This window comes from Cibotium barometz, chromosome 32 (assembly GCF_041138505.1).
Source record: "Cibotium barometz isolate CiBa-2024 chromosome 32, ASM4113850v1, whole genome shotgun sequence".
NCBI classification, from domain to species: Eukaryota; Viridiplantae; Streptophyta; class Polypodiopsida; order Cyatheales; family Cibotiaceae; genus Cibotium; species Cibotium barometz.
Genome location: NC_141077.1, coordinates 19,657,395 through 19,674,211, shown reverse-complemented (window position 1 = coordinate 19,674,211; position 16,817 = coordinate 19,657,395). Strand labels below are relative to the sequence as shown.

Here is a 16,817-nt window from a genome sequence, read left to right as displayed (position 1 = left end):
AGACCCAAAATTAATGAATTGTTAAATTCCCAATTCCCAAAATCAATGAATTCATGATTCCAAAATTCAATGGAGGATTCAGACTCAAGATTCCCAAAATTAGTAGCAAACTAAAAGTTTACGATTCTCAAAATGAAAGGCACTCTCAACAATTTGAAACTCGCAAGGTTTATATATTTTTGCAAATTTTCTAATGTGGTCTTCTATGCTCCCCTTTAGCACACACTTAATCCAATTTCAACAAAATGTCCATGTATAAGAGTGATACACAATTTTTTTAATATAGAAGATAATACACCGTTTCTATTTTATGTATATATCAAAATATCAATTGTACATAGAAAGGGAAAATAATGTGATTTATTACACAAATTATTATGTATAACCCATTATACAATGCTATTTTTATTTTAAATATAAAGTAGTTTTTCATTATTTAAAAGGGTTTAAGAGTGTAAAACTTCATAAACTAATGCTGATCAGACTAGGCAAACAAATCTTGGAGAAGTTGCCCCTTAAAGGATGTACCAGTGAAGCAATGATGATGGCTTGTATGCAGTTGGGGTACCATGTATCTTGGAGCCGGTCTTCCTTTGTTTGGGAGGATGATAGGTGGAATCTATTATGTAAACTGTTGAATTCCAATGTAAAAGATCATCTAGAATAGGCCTTGGCCTATGGCCCCTCTAAATTGTTTTGTAATGATCTTGCAGTGTTAATATTATAAATATCTATTTCCCAAAAAAAAATGTGTACGTGTTTATGTGTCTGTGTGTGTGAGAGAGAGAGGGGGAGAGAGGGAGGGAGAGAGGCCATTTAAGGTTGTGAGCGAACACCATATGATCCATATGAGTTAACTGAAGTGCTCGATGTAAACCGCTATGCTCGTGTGTGTGTGTGTGAGAGAGAGAGAGAGAGAGAGAGTGTGTGTGTATGTGTGTGAGAGAGAGAGAGAGAGAGAGAGAGAGAGAGAGAGAGAGCGTGTGAGAGAGAGAGAGAGAGAGGGGATGGACAATTTTACAAAAGCCAATTTGATTGAAATAGGAATTTGTTTGATTTTACAAAATTTAGTATTTTTCCTAATGACTGGTCTAATAAGTACTCAGTTTCTCGAATCCAAGTGATGGGCTACCTTAGAAAGGTGAGCAAAGAGCCCACGGGCGCGTAGGCGATTTGGTAGAACGGTTGGGTCCATTGCGAGGACCCCCGCGGGTTGGATGTCATCGAGTTGCGCGACGTGGGTACTGTGTTGTGAGCAGATGGATATACTACACCTTCCCGCAAACACAAAAAGGTGAGCAAAGATTGGGGATCCTGATCTGATGATGCTGATCTAATAAATGTTTTGGCCCCCTGGGTTTTCAATTTTGGATAGAGGAAAAATTCCACCCCGTTCTTGATGCTACCACACGAGAGAGAGAGAGAGAGAGAGAGAGAGGGAGAGCATGCACCCTCTCTTGAGCTTTTGACTTAACAATTGACGCCACACAGTTTGGTGTCTGGCCCTGTTACCCTCACCAGAAAAGGGTCTATCTTCACCCACAACAAGGAAAAGATGGAGGCAAGAAGCACAGACCATACAATCACTATGGTAGGTGTCCTGTTCTGTCTTCCCATCAGCCCTTTTAGGAATGGGTACAAGTGCACTATGACCCAAAATGCAAAGAAAAGCTTCCCAAACAAGGGCCCCCATGATGAATACCCATTGTTCAGTGCATCAGAGATTCCTGCCACAACCCCTACTATATTGATCACCAGCAAAGTTGTGGGTGGTACCAAGAGAGATGTCCACTTGAAGAGGTAGAGCTCCCCAAACTCGTCCCCCTCTTCGCTGCCTTTGGCTGTGACTGTGAAGCTTGTGTCTATGCCTGCCAGCACCTTCAAGAAGCCTTGGATCACAGCAAACAGGTGGGCTGAGACCCCTCCTATCACCCAGAACTGCTCATTCCTCCACCATTCTTCGATGCCGACGCCGCTCCACCGCATCTCAAGAATGCCAGTCGCAAAGATGGAGAGGAAGAGAGAGATGAACCAAAGACTTGCAAAGTTACTGATCTGCAGTATATATATCATGATATGTGGTCATTAGCCCATGTCCAAGGTGTAAAAAGAGTAGGTGGCTTGGATGGTGGCATGAATTTCAGATGCTTTTAAATGCAATGTGGTTTTCTGAGAGTTCAAAATGCTTTAAAAGTGCAGAGAAAGACTATTTGAGTATGGAATCTCACCGTTGGAATGATAAATTTTCCTGTGAGCAAACATATGGCAGGTAGGGTGCAGTAGACCAAGAGAGGTATAGCTGTGAATGGGTAGACGATGGTGTTGATATAGGCTAACCTCTCCAGAAGTTTCAGGCGGCCACCATAGCCATACCATAGTGGGCAATGCCTGCTGAGGAATATTTCCACTGACCCCAAAGCCCACCTCAGCACCTGGTTCAAACGATCGGAGAGATTAATGGGTGCAGTCCCTTTGAAGGCAGGGCGGGGTGGCATGCAGTAGATGGATCGCCAGCCACGGGCATGCATCTTGAATCCAGTCAGAATATCTTCTGTGACTGAACCATAGATCCACCCAATCTGAAGGATGCATCAAACACATTGTAAGAGTTAATAACATACTCAGATGAAAACTCTTTTACATTATATTATGAATGAGGAAAGAAACATATGCATATGTATGTGTGTGTGTGTGTGCGCGCGCGTGTGCGCGTGCGTGTGCATGTGCATGTATGTGTACTGTAGGCACCACGTATGTATGTATGTGTATATGTACATGTATGTTTGTATGTACACAGACATATATACATATGCAATCATGTAAGGTATTATTACCCTTACCTCCTGTCCCCATTCTGTTTTATCTTCATATCCACAGCTGATGACATGGATGGCTTCTTTCAAGAGCTCAGCAGGACTGGCTGAATGGGGAACTCCTCCCTCTTCGAGCAGAATAGATCCCAAGAATACAGAGGACTGTCCAAATCTCTTCTCATAGTTTTTCTTCGACATTAGAAGGGCCTTGTCATCATCATAACCTAGTAGAAACAAGAAAACAAGAGATAAGCCACCTGTTTGGCAACCCTTTTTCTGTGTAAAAGCACATGCAATGTGCTCAAAATGCTAACCTTCAACGCCTTCTTCAATGTCTTCCAGATTGGAGTTTGAAAGATTGGAGCGTGTTTTGGCAAGGGGTTTCTTCTTGTCCACCTTTTTGGGCTTTTGTGTCTTATGCTTCTTTGGACGAGAAGGACCACAGAGGAAACCAGGCAAGCAATCACATGCCATGCTCTTCTTCTTCAGCTTGAGAGGAGGCTCATATCCATACAAAGCTTGCCTTCTAAAGACACAACCTGTACCCACATAGACTGGACCTTGAATCCCATCAAGGCCCTTCATGTTGATCTGCGGAAGAAACATACCACATTGTTATGAGCTTTATGAGCATCGAGCAATAAAACCATGGAAAGCTTAGCAAGATCTCACTGCCATTATGTGCAACTCACATCAAAAAACACTGTATTGCGGTTGGCATATCGATCATGCAGATCAATACCATCAAACCTTTGGGGGAACTGCACATAACAGACTTTGCGCCCCACTATAGGATCCATCAAGAAGCACATGGCTTCCCTTAAGGCCTTGCTGTTGTTGATGTAATGATCACAATCCAAGTTGAGGAAAAAGGGTGCATTGGTGAGGACAGCTGACACTCGGACCTGCAAGCACATGCATCAGCAAAATGTTAACTGTCCACATATGTTATGTTTGTATGATGCTTGAGAAAATGCTTGTGTTTAATGCATTATGAGGCTGGTTGAAAGTTAGTACCAGAGCATTCATGGCACCAGCTTTCTTGTGATGGTTGAACCCTGGCCTCTTTTCTCTTGAGACATACACAAGACGGGGTAGCTCATTGCCTTCGGTGTCAAGGCCTCCACTGTGACCCAGAAACACCTGCATGATAGGATAACATGAATGTGCATGGCCATAGTATGTGAATGCAGATACATGCCGGCCTTTGATCTCTTATCTAATTTTGTAATGCAGTTTGATGCTGTCAAGAAGGAAAGTTGGAAACCTAGAGCAGTAGTGGCTTACCTGAATCATACCAGGGTGGTCTTTAGTGTTATTACCAGGCCATGGTGTTCGATCTTTCATTATCCATCCTTCCTCTGGAACCTTCTGAGCTTTTGCCACCAGAGCGTTTATGCGCACTTTGAACTCTTCATACTCCCTCTATAATTCAAACATATCACAAGAAAATTCACATGAAGACACCATCAGCAACACCTTAGCCTCTGTGCATGAGCAAGGCCAAATTTTACTAAGAGTACCTTCATTGCTCTCCTCTCCTTCACAAAGTTGGGTTGGACCTTGTCTTTCAGATAGTCAATCTTTTGAGCAAAGTAAACCTCTGGTGCTCTTGGTTCTATGTTGAAGTTCTTGCAGAAAGGGACCCATTTTCGAGCAAACTCTGATGTCTCAGACATAGCCTCGAATGTCAGCATTGCAGAGCCATCATCTGATACATAGCATGAAACCTTGTCGACAGGATAATCTGCAGAGAGGATGGAGAGCACAGTGTTGGCTGTGACAAGGGGAGGCTCTTTCATTGGATCCACTGTACTTACAAAGATATCCACTGCAGCCAATTGAGATGGCTCTCCTTCCTTTTCATATCTACAATCAATAAAATTCATTAGTGCATTGACTTTGCATTATTGTTGATGGCTTTCCCCTTAGGAAAGACTTTCACTTATGAAGGTTAAAAGCATGATTTTACAACACTCTAGAGAGTGTTGGAGATAACTTGGTTTTTACCTCAATGCAAGCCTATCTAGATATGTCTCCCTGTTGATAGGGAACCACTTAGGGAACTGATCAAGTATCCATGAGAGAGCAAACCAAATCTCACAAATGATGGAGGTTAACCATAGGCTGTAGGCATGTGAGACGGGATTCATTAGCCGGTATCGGAAGAAGAACCCCAAGATCACGAGCCGGAAAACAATAACCATTCTGTAAGGATTGATCTTGCTGGAAGGAAGGCTCACTTTTCTAGAGAGGGGTTGCCTTGCCTCATCCATCCTAGCACACATACAAGACATAAGATCATATGATTGTTGATCAGGGATTGGACCATGCACCCAGCATCCATATACACATGGTGAAAGAAAAGCTCAACCTCAATGTGATTTGAAAGCAAAGAGGAACAATGGCATAAAAGTTAGCAATGTATAGCTTGCTTATGATGATATACACGAAAGTATAGGATGAGGGACCCTTATACGTACATAGGTGATTCTTCGCCCTCGCCTCCATTGTCATCTATTTCACTAGTTTTTCTTCCACCATTTGGATGGCCACCCTCTGGCAATGCACCATGCAACTTTTCTTGCTTTATTTTCCAATTTTCCACCCTCTCTTTCCATGCATCTTCGGAAGCATTGTCTGCAATAAATACAAAATTTGAGTCTCTGTGGCCTTGAATGTAACACAGATAGTACTTAATGGGGCTTGAGAGATCTTCAAAGGAAGAAAGTAAGCTAAGTAGTTGTGAGTCTTTCAAAACACAGAATGAGATTAAGCTAGTGGTAGATCTTAATGAAGTATATGATTGTAGATTGTCACAAGGATTAGTATATAATGGTGTAGGCTGATGGGTTTATGAAGATTATGATAGATGTTTAAGATCTCATATCATAGATTACCTGAAGGATTGTCGTGACTTGAGTAGGGGAATGGATGAATCTTTTTGGTGTTGCCCATCTTTGAGCTGATGGGAAGAGTGCCACTAGGATCCTGAGAGTATTCATGGATGATTATCAAATATAACAAGCATCAAGCAGGCAAAAGTAGATTAGTATCTATTTAAGGTAATGACAATGAGATCCTGGCAAACACATTCACAGGACTAACTCAACTAAGACTAATGAGGTTGCAAGGAAGGTATTTGAGGTTATTAGAGGCCCTTAAGACCCTATTAAGCTAAATACAATTTGGTAAAGGCAAGGGTGTAAGTGAGAACAGCATTATGTGATTATGATAAAAACCAGTATTATGGATACCATTAATGTGATTAATGTTACCATTATGAGAACAGCATTATGTGATTATGATAAAAACCAGTATTATGGATACCATTAATGTGATTAATGTTACCTGGGGCTCAATGGTTTGGACCATTCTTGGCATGTCGTGGTCTTCGCCACGGCCATAACTTATATGCCCATGCAGCATGGCATCTGCAATCTGCTGTTTCTTCTCATCACTCAATTCCACACCATAATCATTGTCAAGGTCTTCCAGTTCCTCGTCATCATGGTATCCATGACCAACTGCATTAGCCCAAAAAAAAAGAAGAAGAAGAAGAAGCACTAATCATGCAGCAATCATTTTCCTAATCATGAGATATTAGTATGTTGATTAAACTGCTAGATTGCCTACTGATCTATCGATTTGCTATATATTAGCCTATAATATACACTGATTAACATAATAATGTACTAATTGCATTAGAAGTGTGCCCTTTGATCAATCAATTTTTTGATCGGTAGAGTGTCCATTGATCAAGTAATTTGCTTATTGATTAATCAAATCTACTATTTAGATAAATCTAATAATGTATCATTTCTCTGAGATTAGAAATTGCGGACGCTGTAGAGGGGCACCATTGATCAATCAAATTCCTATAGATTAGCCTACCAATGCAAGTATGATCTTCAATATATCAGTAAAAGATTTCACACAGGAGAATTCAGTCATAAGACTACGTTAATTAGCATGTTAATATGGCGCCAAATCAGAGAGAGATTAACCTCCGTTCAGCTCGTATTTGTTGTTGCAATTAGGGCAAGCTCCGGTGCCATCTTTGCTCTCGTAATCAAAGCAAGCTTTGCAAACCGGGAAGTAGCAATGGCGGCAAGCAATGAAAGATTGGTGGCCATTAGAAGAAAAGCCAATCTCATCACCGCAGATTTGGCAAGGCGCATGTGAAGCCATTGCCAAATTAAGCTTAGATTGAGCCCAACTTAAGCAAAAATAAGCCTAATTAAGCTAATAGCTCAGCTATGCACATGGGAAGGAAGAGAGTAAAATTGAGCTATGCTGTCCTTTACTAATCTATAGCTTAGTTTTGGCCCAATTAAGCTAAATAGCCCAAGTGGAAGCTTAGATTGAGCCCAAATAAAGTGAAAAATGAGCCTAATTAAGCTAATAGCTTAGCTCTACACTAATCTATAGCTTAAATGTTTTAAGCCCAATTAAGCTAAATGTAGCCCAAATGTAAGCTCATAAGCTTAGCTCTACACATGGAGCTCCTCCCCCCTTTGCTATTTGCTTGCTATACATACATACAAAAAACACACACACATGACAATTTATTAATCATATGAATTCAAAGAAAACCTTACCTTATAATTAAGTTGATGAATGAAAATAGCCCCTCACTTGCAAGACGGTTGTTACCTAAGCGACAATAATCCCATACCCCCAACTCCTTGGCCCCCTTGACATATGACCACCCTCCTACCATAACACTCTAGTATCGTATGGTTTGGTATACTAATCATCCCATCTCATTTTAAAGCTCATTGCTTAAGTAGAATTTAGTCTGGAGTTCCTTTCCTTCCATTTAATCAAATTTATGCACCATATGAATTTTCAAGTCTACAAAAATTACATGTAACTCAAGCCAGATATGCAAACATGCCTCTACATTAGCTAGGCTACCTATGACGGGTGGATTGGCAATCTTGCTTGAAATAATAATTACTTACAAGCTAGACAATGTCAAGGAGGCATGTCATCGCTTGTGTGCTTGTGCCATGGGTGAGAATAGTATGTATCCAACTGCATTATATATCTTTTTTTCCCATATTTTGTTACTTATTACTAGTAGTAAATAACTTAATATGTCCCCTCAATTTAATTTAATAGGTCCCCTTTATTTTGGTTGCATGCTTGTGTTATTAGTTTTTTCTCTTAATATAGGATATACCTCACGATGTCCTCTCTATTTTTGGACATGATCAATTAAGTTACTTACAACCTCATTTTAAATGAAGCTCAAAACTATTCTATGTAGCTTCTTTATTTGCTAAGTTCTTATATTTTTCATGCACACATTCTCTTTTTCATGCACTTGTTCTTTTTATAGACTTTATCAAGCAAGCCCTCTTTCCCTTTTCGCATCCATCTACTTTGGCATCATCATTTCTTCTCACCCTATTTCTCATCTCAAGTCTAGATCAACTCCTATCATATCCTTGAATGCCAATACACTATAGCTATCTACTAAGAAAGCAATTCTTTCACTACTAGATTAAAAAGCTAATCAAAAGGCAAACAAGCATGAACCTATTTGCATTGCTTAACCACTCTAAAATTATAAATAAGACCTCATATTGAAGTTTCTTGTTTTATGTTTCCATACCTATGGCTCCATCCAAAGAAGGTGCACTTTCATTCTTTAACTATGCATTCAAATTTTGTTAATTACCTCTAGAAGCAGAAAGTCCAGAGCTTCCTCAGTTCAGTCAAAATTAACTTTTAAATTTCTCCCTCTAGCAACTTCTTCATCTTCTTTCACTAAGAGCATTAATTTTTTGATATCGTAATTTTTATTAATGTGCCTCCATTCATCATATTTCACATATAATTCTTGCATAGCACTCTTAATTTTAAAAACTTTGAAGTCACAACTTCAAGCACTTTATATTTTGTGTTGTTTTCTTATGGTTTACCCTTCCAACCATAATGTCAAGTTGTGTACCTGATTTGATTGCTCTATACACATCATGAAATGCTTTGAAGATACATTAACAAAATGGGAGCTAATTTTGCATGGAAAGATGGATGGACTCTCAATTATTTGATTTTTGCTTGATTTGTTATGTAAACATAGCTAATTTTATTTAATTGCATATCTTCTGTATTGGAAATTTTTGTTTCTATTTTATAAACCTACAAATTAACCTCATTTGGAAAGAATGAAATGCATGGCTATGTTTTTAAGGTTGTATGTTACAAACTTACTTGTGTATTGTATATACGTGTGTGGACACACACACACACACACACAAAGGCATGCATCATGTGCATGCATCATGTGCATATGTGCATGCATGTTGAATTAGTGGTTGATTGATGTTGATACAAGTCAATATGAAGAGAAGAAGTTGTTATCATTCCACATTATGTGAAAAACATTCCATCAAAGGGTTCTAGTTGTTTTTTGCAAGTGGAGAGTAAAGCCATAGAACCTCACATAGATAAGTTTATTCAAAGTGTCACCAAAGATTGAGGAGCATCCTAGTGTGTTGATCACTCTCTAAGATAAAAAGGTTATCAATTTTGTGGTTTGATTATAGTCAAATACTATACCAACAATCATTTATCGTTGATAATATAACCTCTTATATGGTTGTATGGGAGTTATCTCATAAATTTTTTACTTATCGACCTATTTAAAAAAATACTATAATAAGTCGAGGGGGGCTAGTCATAGAGAGAGGGAAAGTAAGGACTATTGGTGTATCAATGTGTAAAAAAATAGTGCTCCACCCTCAACTTATTAAAGATCTCATTTTGTAATGATTGAGTCTATATATAAATTTTAAAGAGAATTTGAAGGAGCATTCTTTTGAATAAGTTTACTTGAATATTGGAAATAGGTTAGATTGGCCCTCAAGGCTTAAGTCTTTAGTGTTCAAGTGTAAACAAGGAAGGGCATCCACAAGAGTTTGTATATACAAGTGAAATATCTCGCTCTATAATAGAGGTTTTGATATGTTGTAAAGTTTTACGACCTTTAAGATATGCATTTTTTCTTATCCCTTCTTCTCTTCTTGCAAAAACTTATTCATATACATGTTTGATTAAAGAGATAAGAATACTAAAGTGTATAAATAAATTACATGCATGGTCTAATTTGTGAAGATTGTTTTTTGTAGGTCTCTAGAGGGAGCCACTCATGATGGTCTTTGGTGAGCTATCTAAGCTAAAAATGCAATGGTAAACTCTTCTTCAGCAAGTACACCTTTACAAGATCTCTCTATAGTGCAATGTTTATGGCAATAGAGATAAAAACACAAGCTATTTGATTTGTCTTTGCCATATAATGGAAAATAAAGAGAGTAGTTATTTTAGTGCTTTTAAAAGTGAATTTTAAAGGTGATCTAACATTCAAAAACCCTAAAAAATATACCTCTATGTTTAAATCATGGTTTTTATCATCAAAGCACATTGTTGCCCTTTGCTTGTGCACTTAAGGCTGTCCATGTTGAACTTCTTCGTGTGCTTGTGACTTTTTTTACCATGAAATGTAAGGGAGGATTGTTGTCAAAGCACATTGTTGCCCTCTGCTTGTGCACTTAAGGCTACCCATGTTTTGAACTTCTTCGTGTGCTTGTGACTTTTTTGACCATGAAATGTAAGGGAGGATTTTGTTTTTTTAATCCACAAGTACTCTGGGACATAAATGTTTCACCATCCTTAATGAAAGATATGATAACACACTCTCATCAACAAGCATTACAAATCCATGTTTAGTGATGTCATGAAACACCACCCAAAGTACATGAAACACAAACTATGCAAGTTTGCACATGAGAACATGTATCCCTAATGGGTTCTCACACTAACACCCTTATCGTCTGGCATATCCCTATGCACTATAAGCTATCGCCCACACTATATGCACTATATAGCTTATAGTGCATATCCCTATGCACTATAAGCTATCGCCCACTCTACAACAATCCGATGGATTCTACTATTAAACACCACCCATCATCATATACAACCTATGCCTGGTTTTGATGTGTATCAACTAGAGGGGCCACAAACTGCCAACATGTAGTACACTGTTATTAAAGAGTGTCAAATTCTTCATGGTGCACAAGGTTGAGGAGAATGTTGATAAAGAGATCGTGAGGCACATGAAGAGGCTTTATTGAAAAAAAGAAGTGGGGGGAGGGGGTCATATTTTTTCATATTGATTAATATTGATTTATATTATAGACTTACCTTTTTTATATAAATTATTGTGGATGTAGCACCTTACCTTGCTATGTAGAAACAATTGAGAGAACAATGAGTAGAGATGAGAGATATGAAGAGACTACATAATCCATGTCTTAACGATGAGTGTGAAGAGGAGTGGCAAGTAATTAATGCTCTTATGTCTTGCCGTGTATGCTTCATTCATTCCTTTATGAAGAAGATAATATAATTATGGGTTTTTTATTTTGTAGTGTTTAAATAAATAATTCTAGAATTGGTTATATGCATGGTAAGGTGGACTCAAAAGCATTGTCCCAGACATTAATTTTTAGCATGGTTGAATAGCACACTAAAAGTGCATTTCAAATTTTTCACTTTTTAAAAAGGAAGTGGGTAGCTACGTAGTCCCCTAACTATCTTGCCAATAGGCGACGGTTAGTTTCACCGCTCTCTCTTGTGATGTAGCACCTGGTGCTTTGCAGGCTCTTAGTCTGCAAAGGTGCCGATTACAATGTATAGAGATTCTCTCTCTCTCTCTCTCTCTCTCTCTCTCTCTCTCTCTCTCTCTCTCTCTCTAATGTTCTAGCATCTAATGTAGGCTATTTGCCATAGAGCTACTGGTTATAGTCTACAGAGCTACACTCTCTATCTCTCTCTTACAAACACATGTGAGTGTGTTGGAAAGGCTCCTAGAGGAATAGCCTACCCTTGTGTGTGTGTGTGTGTGTGTGTGTGTGTGTGTGTGGTTAGAGTGTAGAAGGTCATTACATTACAAGTGTAATTGTTGATTCATAGTTTCTAAAGAGTGCTTATTAGAGCCCCTCCATCATTTAGTTTCTTACAAGCCTTGTCATTTGTTATGGCTTACCCTAACCCTCCTTGAAACACATCCAAAAAGAGATTACCTGGTGAATCGCAACTGTCGTGAAGGATCTTTCCAATGGCCGAGCTCGTAACCCTTGAGGTCTCCAAGCTCGACAACTCCTTGAGAAGCGATTCCATCGCGTTTCCCGCGAGTGTTGTCACACCGTCGCGTTGCACTACAGGTCCTCGTCCCTCCTCTCACCTCACTTCACTCACACACACTCACTAGCATGCATTAGGGAGAGAGATTAGCAAGAGCAAGACTCAATTGCACAATGGGAGAGTATGTTGTATTATGAGAGAAATTCACTTATATACATGGCCATAAGTGTTCACACTCACTTAAACTATGGCCGGCCGGGCACTTTAGGCTCATAAGAGGCCTAATGCTATTACAATGACTACTCTCATAATATATCCATGAAGTACATCACTTTTAGGACTCCATCCTAACTTGCTACCACATGGTCTTGAAGCGAAAATTGCCATAAATACTCCGTCACACCATTACGTTCGCCCGTCCAAGTTGTAGCTTTGGACACTATTGCTTTATATCTTGAATGTATGACCCTTTGGTGTATCTACCATGACCCCTTAATGTAAGATAATGGCAGTACCTCTTGTTAATCCTAGAATTGGATTAACATTCCCCCCTTCCTAATGGCAATCACGTCCATGTGATTGCGTTAAAGACCTTTGTGTGGGGAGAATGAACAAGCTTGTCGATGGCTTTGATGTTGAATGACGTTCAATGGTCTTTTTTCCTCCAGAGGAAATAAGAAAATCTAGTTAATGAATGAAGAGGTTAGTTGTATTTTGGGAATTCCTAACAGGGTGGGGGGTTTGCAAATGATTGCATTTTTATATTTGTGTGAGTCCTTTTTTTTGGCCCACTTTGTTTTTGGAAATCATCGGCAAAGTTACATGTGATTTTTGTTAGTGGGAACACTAACAGATGTTAATAATGGGAGAGGAGAGAGAAGGATCCGAAGGAACGTATACTTAATCATCAGAATGAGATGGTGATTCTCAGTTCCTAATTTGATTCATTGAAGCGACATTCATCATTTGAAGTAATTGGCTTGTGAGATGATGTCCCTTTGTGTGGCAAGATTCTTGTCAAATGTTGTTGAGTAGGAACTGATCTTGTCTTCTTCTGCCCATGTGCTTTTTATGTTTTTATGCATAATTAAGTGCTCTTAGAAGAAAATTTTCATGAAGTACAAGAATTGAGTCATATAGACTCTTATTGAATTGCTCTGTGTTGAAGTAGCCACTTGTTGGCAACAAGGATTGAAAGAATTACGTCGACTTGTGAGGCTAATATAGATATCTTCACTAAGGATTAAAGATCATTGATTTGTGAAGATGGTGGCATCGTTTGAAGAGGTTTGTAATTTGAAGGAAAATTCCAGGTGATGGGTTGTACCACCATTGACTGGGCTTTCGCCCACCATGGCCCCCCCATCCAGAGGTGTACCTGGAAGTTGCTGATGAGGTTTTGGTGCAAATGTTCTCTAGTGCATGAGTATGGGTATTTACTCATGGAGTAGTTGCTACATTAATTTAGCCAAAAGAATAGTAAGCAACATGCTAACAGATATATAATGGCTATTGAAGATTATTGGAAAAGGTTAATGCGTGAGATGTCTTAATCCGTGAATGAGGCTTAAATTGTGAAAGTGCAGGTTCTTAAGCCGTGAGATGGAACTCTGTGAATTGTAATTCCGTGAGATGGAATTTCGTGAATTTGTAAATTTTGACCCCTTTTTTTTATAGGTCATCTATGTCATGATTTGCAAAGCAACAGCTTCTTATGCACTCATTTCTTACTTCCAGAGGGGTGACAAGAGCATTGTTATTATGTTCTTGATGTGCTCCTAAGTCTCTGTATTGTTTCTTGAATTTGTTGCTAAAATGATATCGAGGCAGTAGGGAAGAGTGCTCATTGTTTTCTTGAACAGACAAGCTCTTCTGTTGGTGCTGAATGCACGAGAGTAGTTGAGTGATTTGCCATGCTATTTCTTGGACCTCCATTCTTGTCGAACTTTAGGTGAACTTGTTGAGGTTGAAGTTGGTGGTGAGATTTTCTTCACATTGTTCGACTTTGGCAACCATATGATGGAATTACCATCATAGTATCCTTGTTGTTGAAGTACATGCACAGGCACCCATCTTTGATGAACACTATAACTTGGTGGCCGATGTGCTTGGTGTTGAGGCTTTCTTCTTTGAGCAAGCTTAGGGGACTTTGTTATGCGTTTGGGGACCCAAGCTTTGGTATTTCTTTGGTAGTACCCTTGTGCTTGCAACAGTGCTTTTGGTACCCACACTTGTTGCATTGGTGGAGTTCTTTGAGGAACTTGCATAGGCTTTTGTGGACGTTGTTGTGGAGTACTTTTCTTTTTCCTTGGCTTTCGAGTGCTGCGTTGAGGAAGAGGTTTTAACTGTCGAGGCACCCAAATTTGACTGTCGAGGCACCCAAATTTGATAAGCACCTTCATAGTAGCCTTGAGCTACAAGTAGCTGATTCTCCACCCACATTTTGATACTATTAAGATACCTTGATTGTGGTTGTCGTGGTGGAGTTTTTGTTTGGGTTGATGTGGAAGGTTTGGGGCCCTCCTTTGGTTGGTGGGGCTATGGGTTTGAGACTCATGTGCATTGTTGATGATGATGAGGTTAGAGACTCTTGTGGAGTGGCTATCGAAATGACGAGGCCTTTGAGCATGTGGTTGTCTCCTTTGGTGAGATTTGTCGATGAAGATGCATAGGCTCCGGGGTCTTTCCTTTGAGTTCCTTGTTAGAGATAGATGGTTTGGCTGTGGGAACTTCTTTAGGAATAGATGTTGATTACGAGGTTTTGGCATTGAACTTCTTAGGTGAGGATGGGGTTGAAGGAGTAGAGGCCTTATCGGAGTTAGTTGTTGATGCAGATGGTAGGTCATTGTGTAGAGGGGCTTTTATGGAAGAGGCTTGTATCCTTTTACGTTCAACATCATAGATATCCATTAAAGTTGGATCCTCTTCCTGGCAGTATGTTATTTTTAATTTTTTATCGTTGACCATCATGATGAATCTATCGCTAGCAAAGCACAGTGGTGCTGGGGCAGCAACAGTCCATTTATGCCCCAAGATTAAATCTACTTCCAACACATACTCAACCACAAAAAACTTGCAAGTGAGGGGGTTAGTTTCAATATACATTGTATGTTCAAAGTACCCCAGCCATGGCATGTTCAAGTCTTGTGTAAAGGTAATCCTTTCAGGATGATGTGCCGTGAGTGCTGGTTGACCTAAAAAATACCATAGCTCGAGGGTCATGAGATTGTGTTCTCGTGTTGGATAAAGCTGTGCTTGAGCTGTGGTGATTTTATTTGCAATTTCCAATCCAACCAAAATCCTAGGGATCTTTTCAGTAAGATATGTTGGAAGTTCTAGCTCTTGCAAGGTTTCTTCCTCCCATAATAGCAATTGTACATTGCCTGTAGGAGTGTTCAAGGTGATTGTTTGCATGGATTCATCTAGTGAATACAACGATTCACTTATCCAAGGTCCACCAAAGACGACATCATACTCAAGGGATTCTAGGGTAACATGGAATGTAAATTCCATATCACCATCGATCGATTGTTTGAGTAGTGTATCTGAAAGAACCTAAAACTTGAATGTTTTGTCCATTGGCTCCTCTTGCAAGACTATTGCTTGTAGGGATGAGTTTAGGTTATCCCAATGACACCCAAGTGTCTATTGTCAACGATGTTATGACTAGCTCAAGGGATAATCAATGCGCGTTTGCACTGAACATCATTGCCTATAGTAGAGAAATCCAACCATACCATGATAGAATCTTCCAAAGTTCATACAGTCTGTCTCAAATGACTCTTCTGTAGAGAGTATGTCTTCCTCTTGAAAGGGAAAGCGGTACTCTTCTAGGCTTTGAATCTTGGTTGTTCTTTTAGGATTGGCATTATGAGGCTCAATCACAACCGGTGACCCTGTAAGACATTCAACCAAGCTAAGCATGCTCTCCAGAGCTTGCTTTTTGCATTTTGTATATGTCATGTGATTATTATTATCCATTTGGGGTGGTTGGGTGGGTTCTAGTTTCTTGATTGGTCTATGTGGTGCACTGAGTGAAGAGCTCCAGAGCTTGCTTTTTGCATTTTGTATATGTCATGTGATTATTATTATCCATTTGGGGTGGTTGGGTGGGTTCTAGTTTCTTGATTGGTCTATGTGGTGCACTGAGTGAAGAGTAAGAACTCGCTTCATCCTCACTTAGTGAAGTACTAGAACTTGTTTCATTCTCTAACTTTCTTTGGTTTGTCAGTTTTTCATTATGTTTACCCATGTGATGAGATCGAGTTTTCTTTTGGGTTTTTGTATTATGTGTCGCACATATGGGTGTTGAGGTTTGTGTGGTGGTCTTTGATGTGGATGCTTCTGCATCATGTATAGATTTTGGCTCTTTCGTGTTTATGTCCCTTTTTAGGTTTATGTCCTTTACAAACTCCTTTTCCCTATCTTTTAATTCGACCTTAGTTTCGATAGTTTGTTGTCCTTTGTCTTTCTTGGGATTAGAAGGTTTTGTTTTCTCTTTTGGGTTCTGTTTTAAAGCATGTTCTTCTACCCATGTTGAGGTATTGTCTTGTGCTTTCCTTTTGATTGTTTCTTGTGCCTTGGCTTGTAAGCGTGTAAGCACGTTCAAGGGTACCGTGGACAATTTCCCATTTTGTACACTTAAGATGTTAAGAGTTGTATTTTGTGAGACAAGTTGCATTGAAGCAACTTGTCTTGGGCAATCTTGGAGCATGTGATCAATGCCACATCATTCACACATGGGTCGCAAGGTGTCATTAACTATGGGCATGGAAGCATTCCAGACTGTGCAATCTGCCACCTTGTGAGGTCCACGACAATAGAAACACTGAAGTGTCCGATTAA

At 39.4% G+C, this 16,817-nt stretch overlaps 1 protein-coding gene across 1 annotated transcript; it reads right to left on the bottom strand.

Moving 5' to 3' along the window:
* Positions 1-1,015: 1,015 nt before the first annotated feature.
* On the bottom strand, positions 1,016-7,356 carry LOC147619908 (putative cellulose synthase A catalytic subunit 8 [UDP-forming]). Its single transcript, XM_086825764.1, has 13 exons — positions 6,821-7,356; positions 6,165-6,340; positions 5,714-5,804; positions 5,297-5,453; positions 4,824-5,090; positions 4,337-4,682; positions 4,101-4,238; positions 3,831-3,956; positions 3,506-3,718; positions 3,128-3,404; positions 2,841-3,037; positions 2,229-2,579; positions 1,016-2,055 (listed from the first exon to the last, which is right to left on the bottom strand). The coding sequence occupies exons 1-13, from the start codon at positions 7,002-7,004 to the stop codon at positions 1,471-1,473; spliced, it is 3,108 nt and encodes a 1,035-aa protein (XP_086681890.1). The 5' UTR covers positions 7,005-7,356; the 3' UTR covers positions 1,016-1,470.
* Between the last annotated feature and the right edge of the window lie 9,461 nt (positions 7,357-16,817).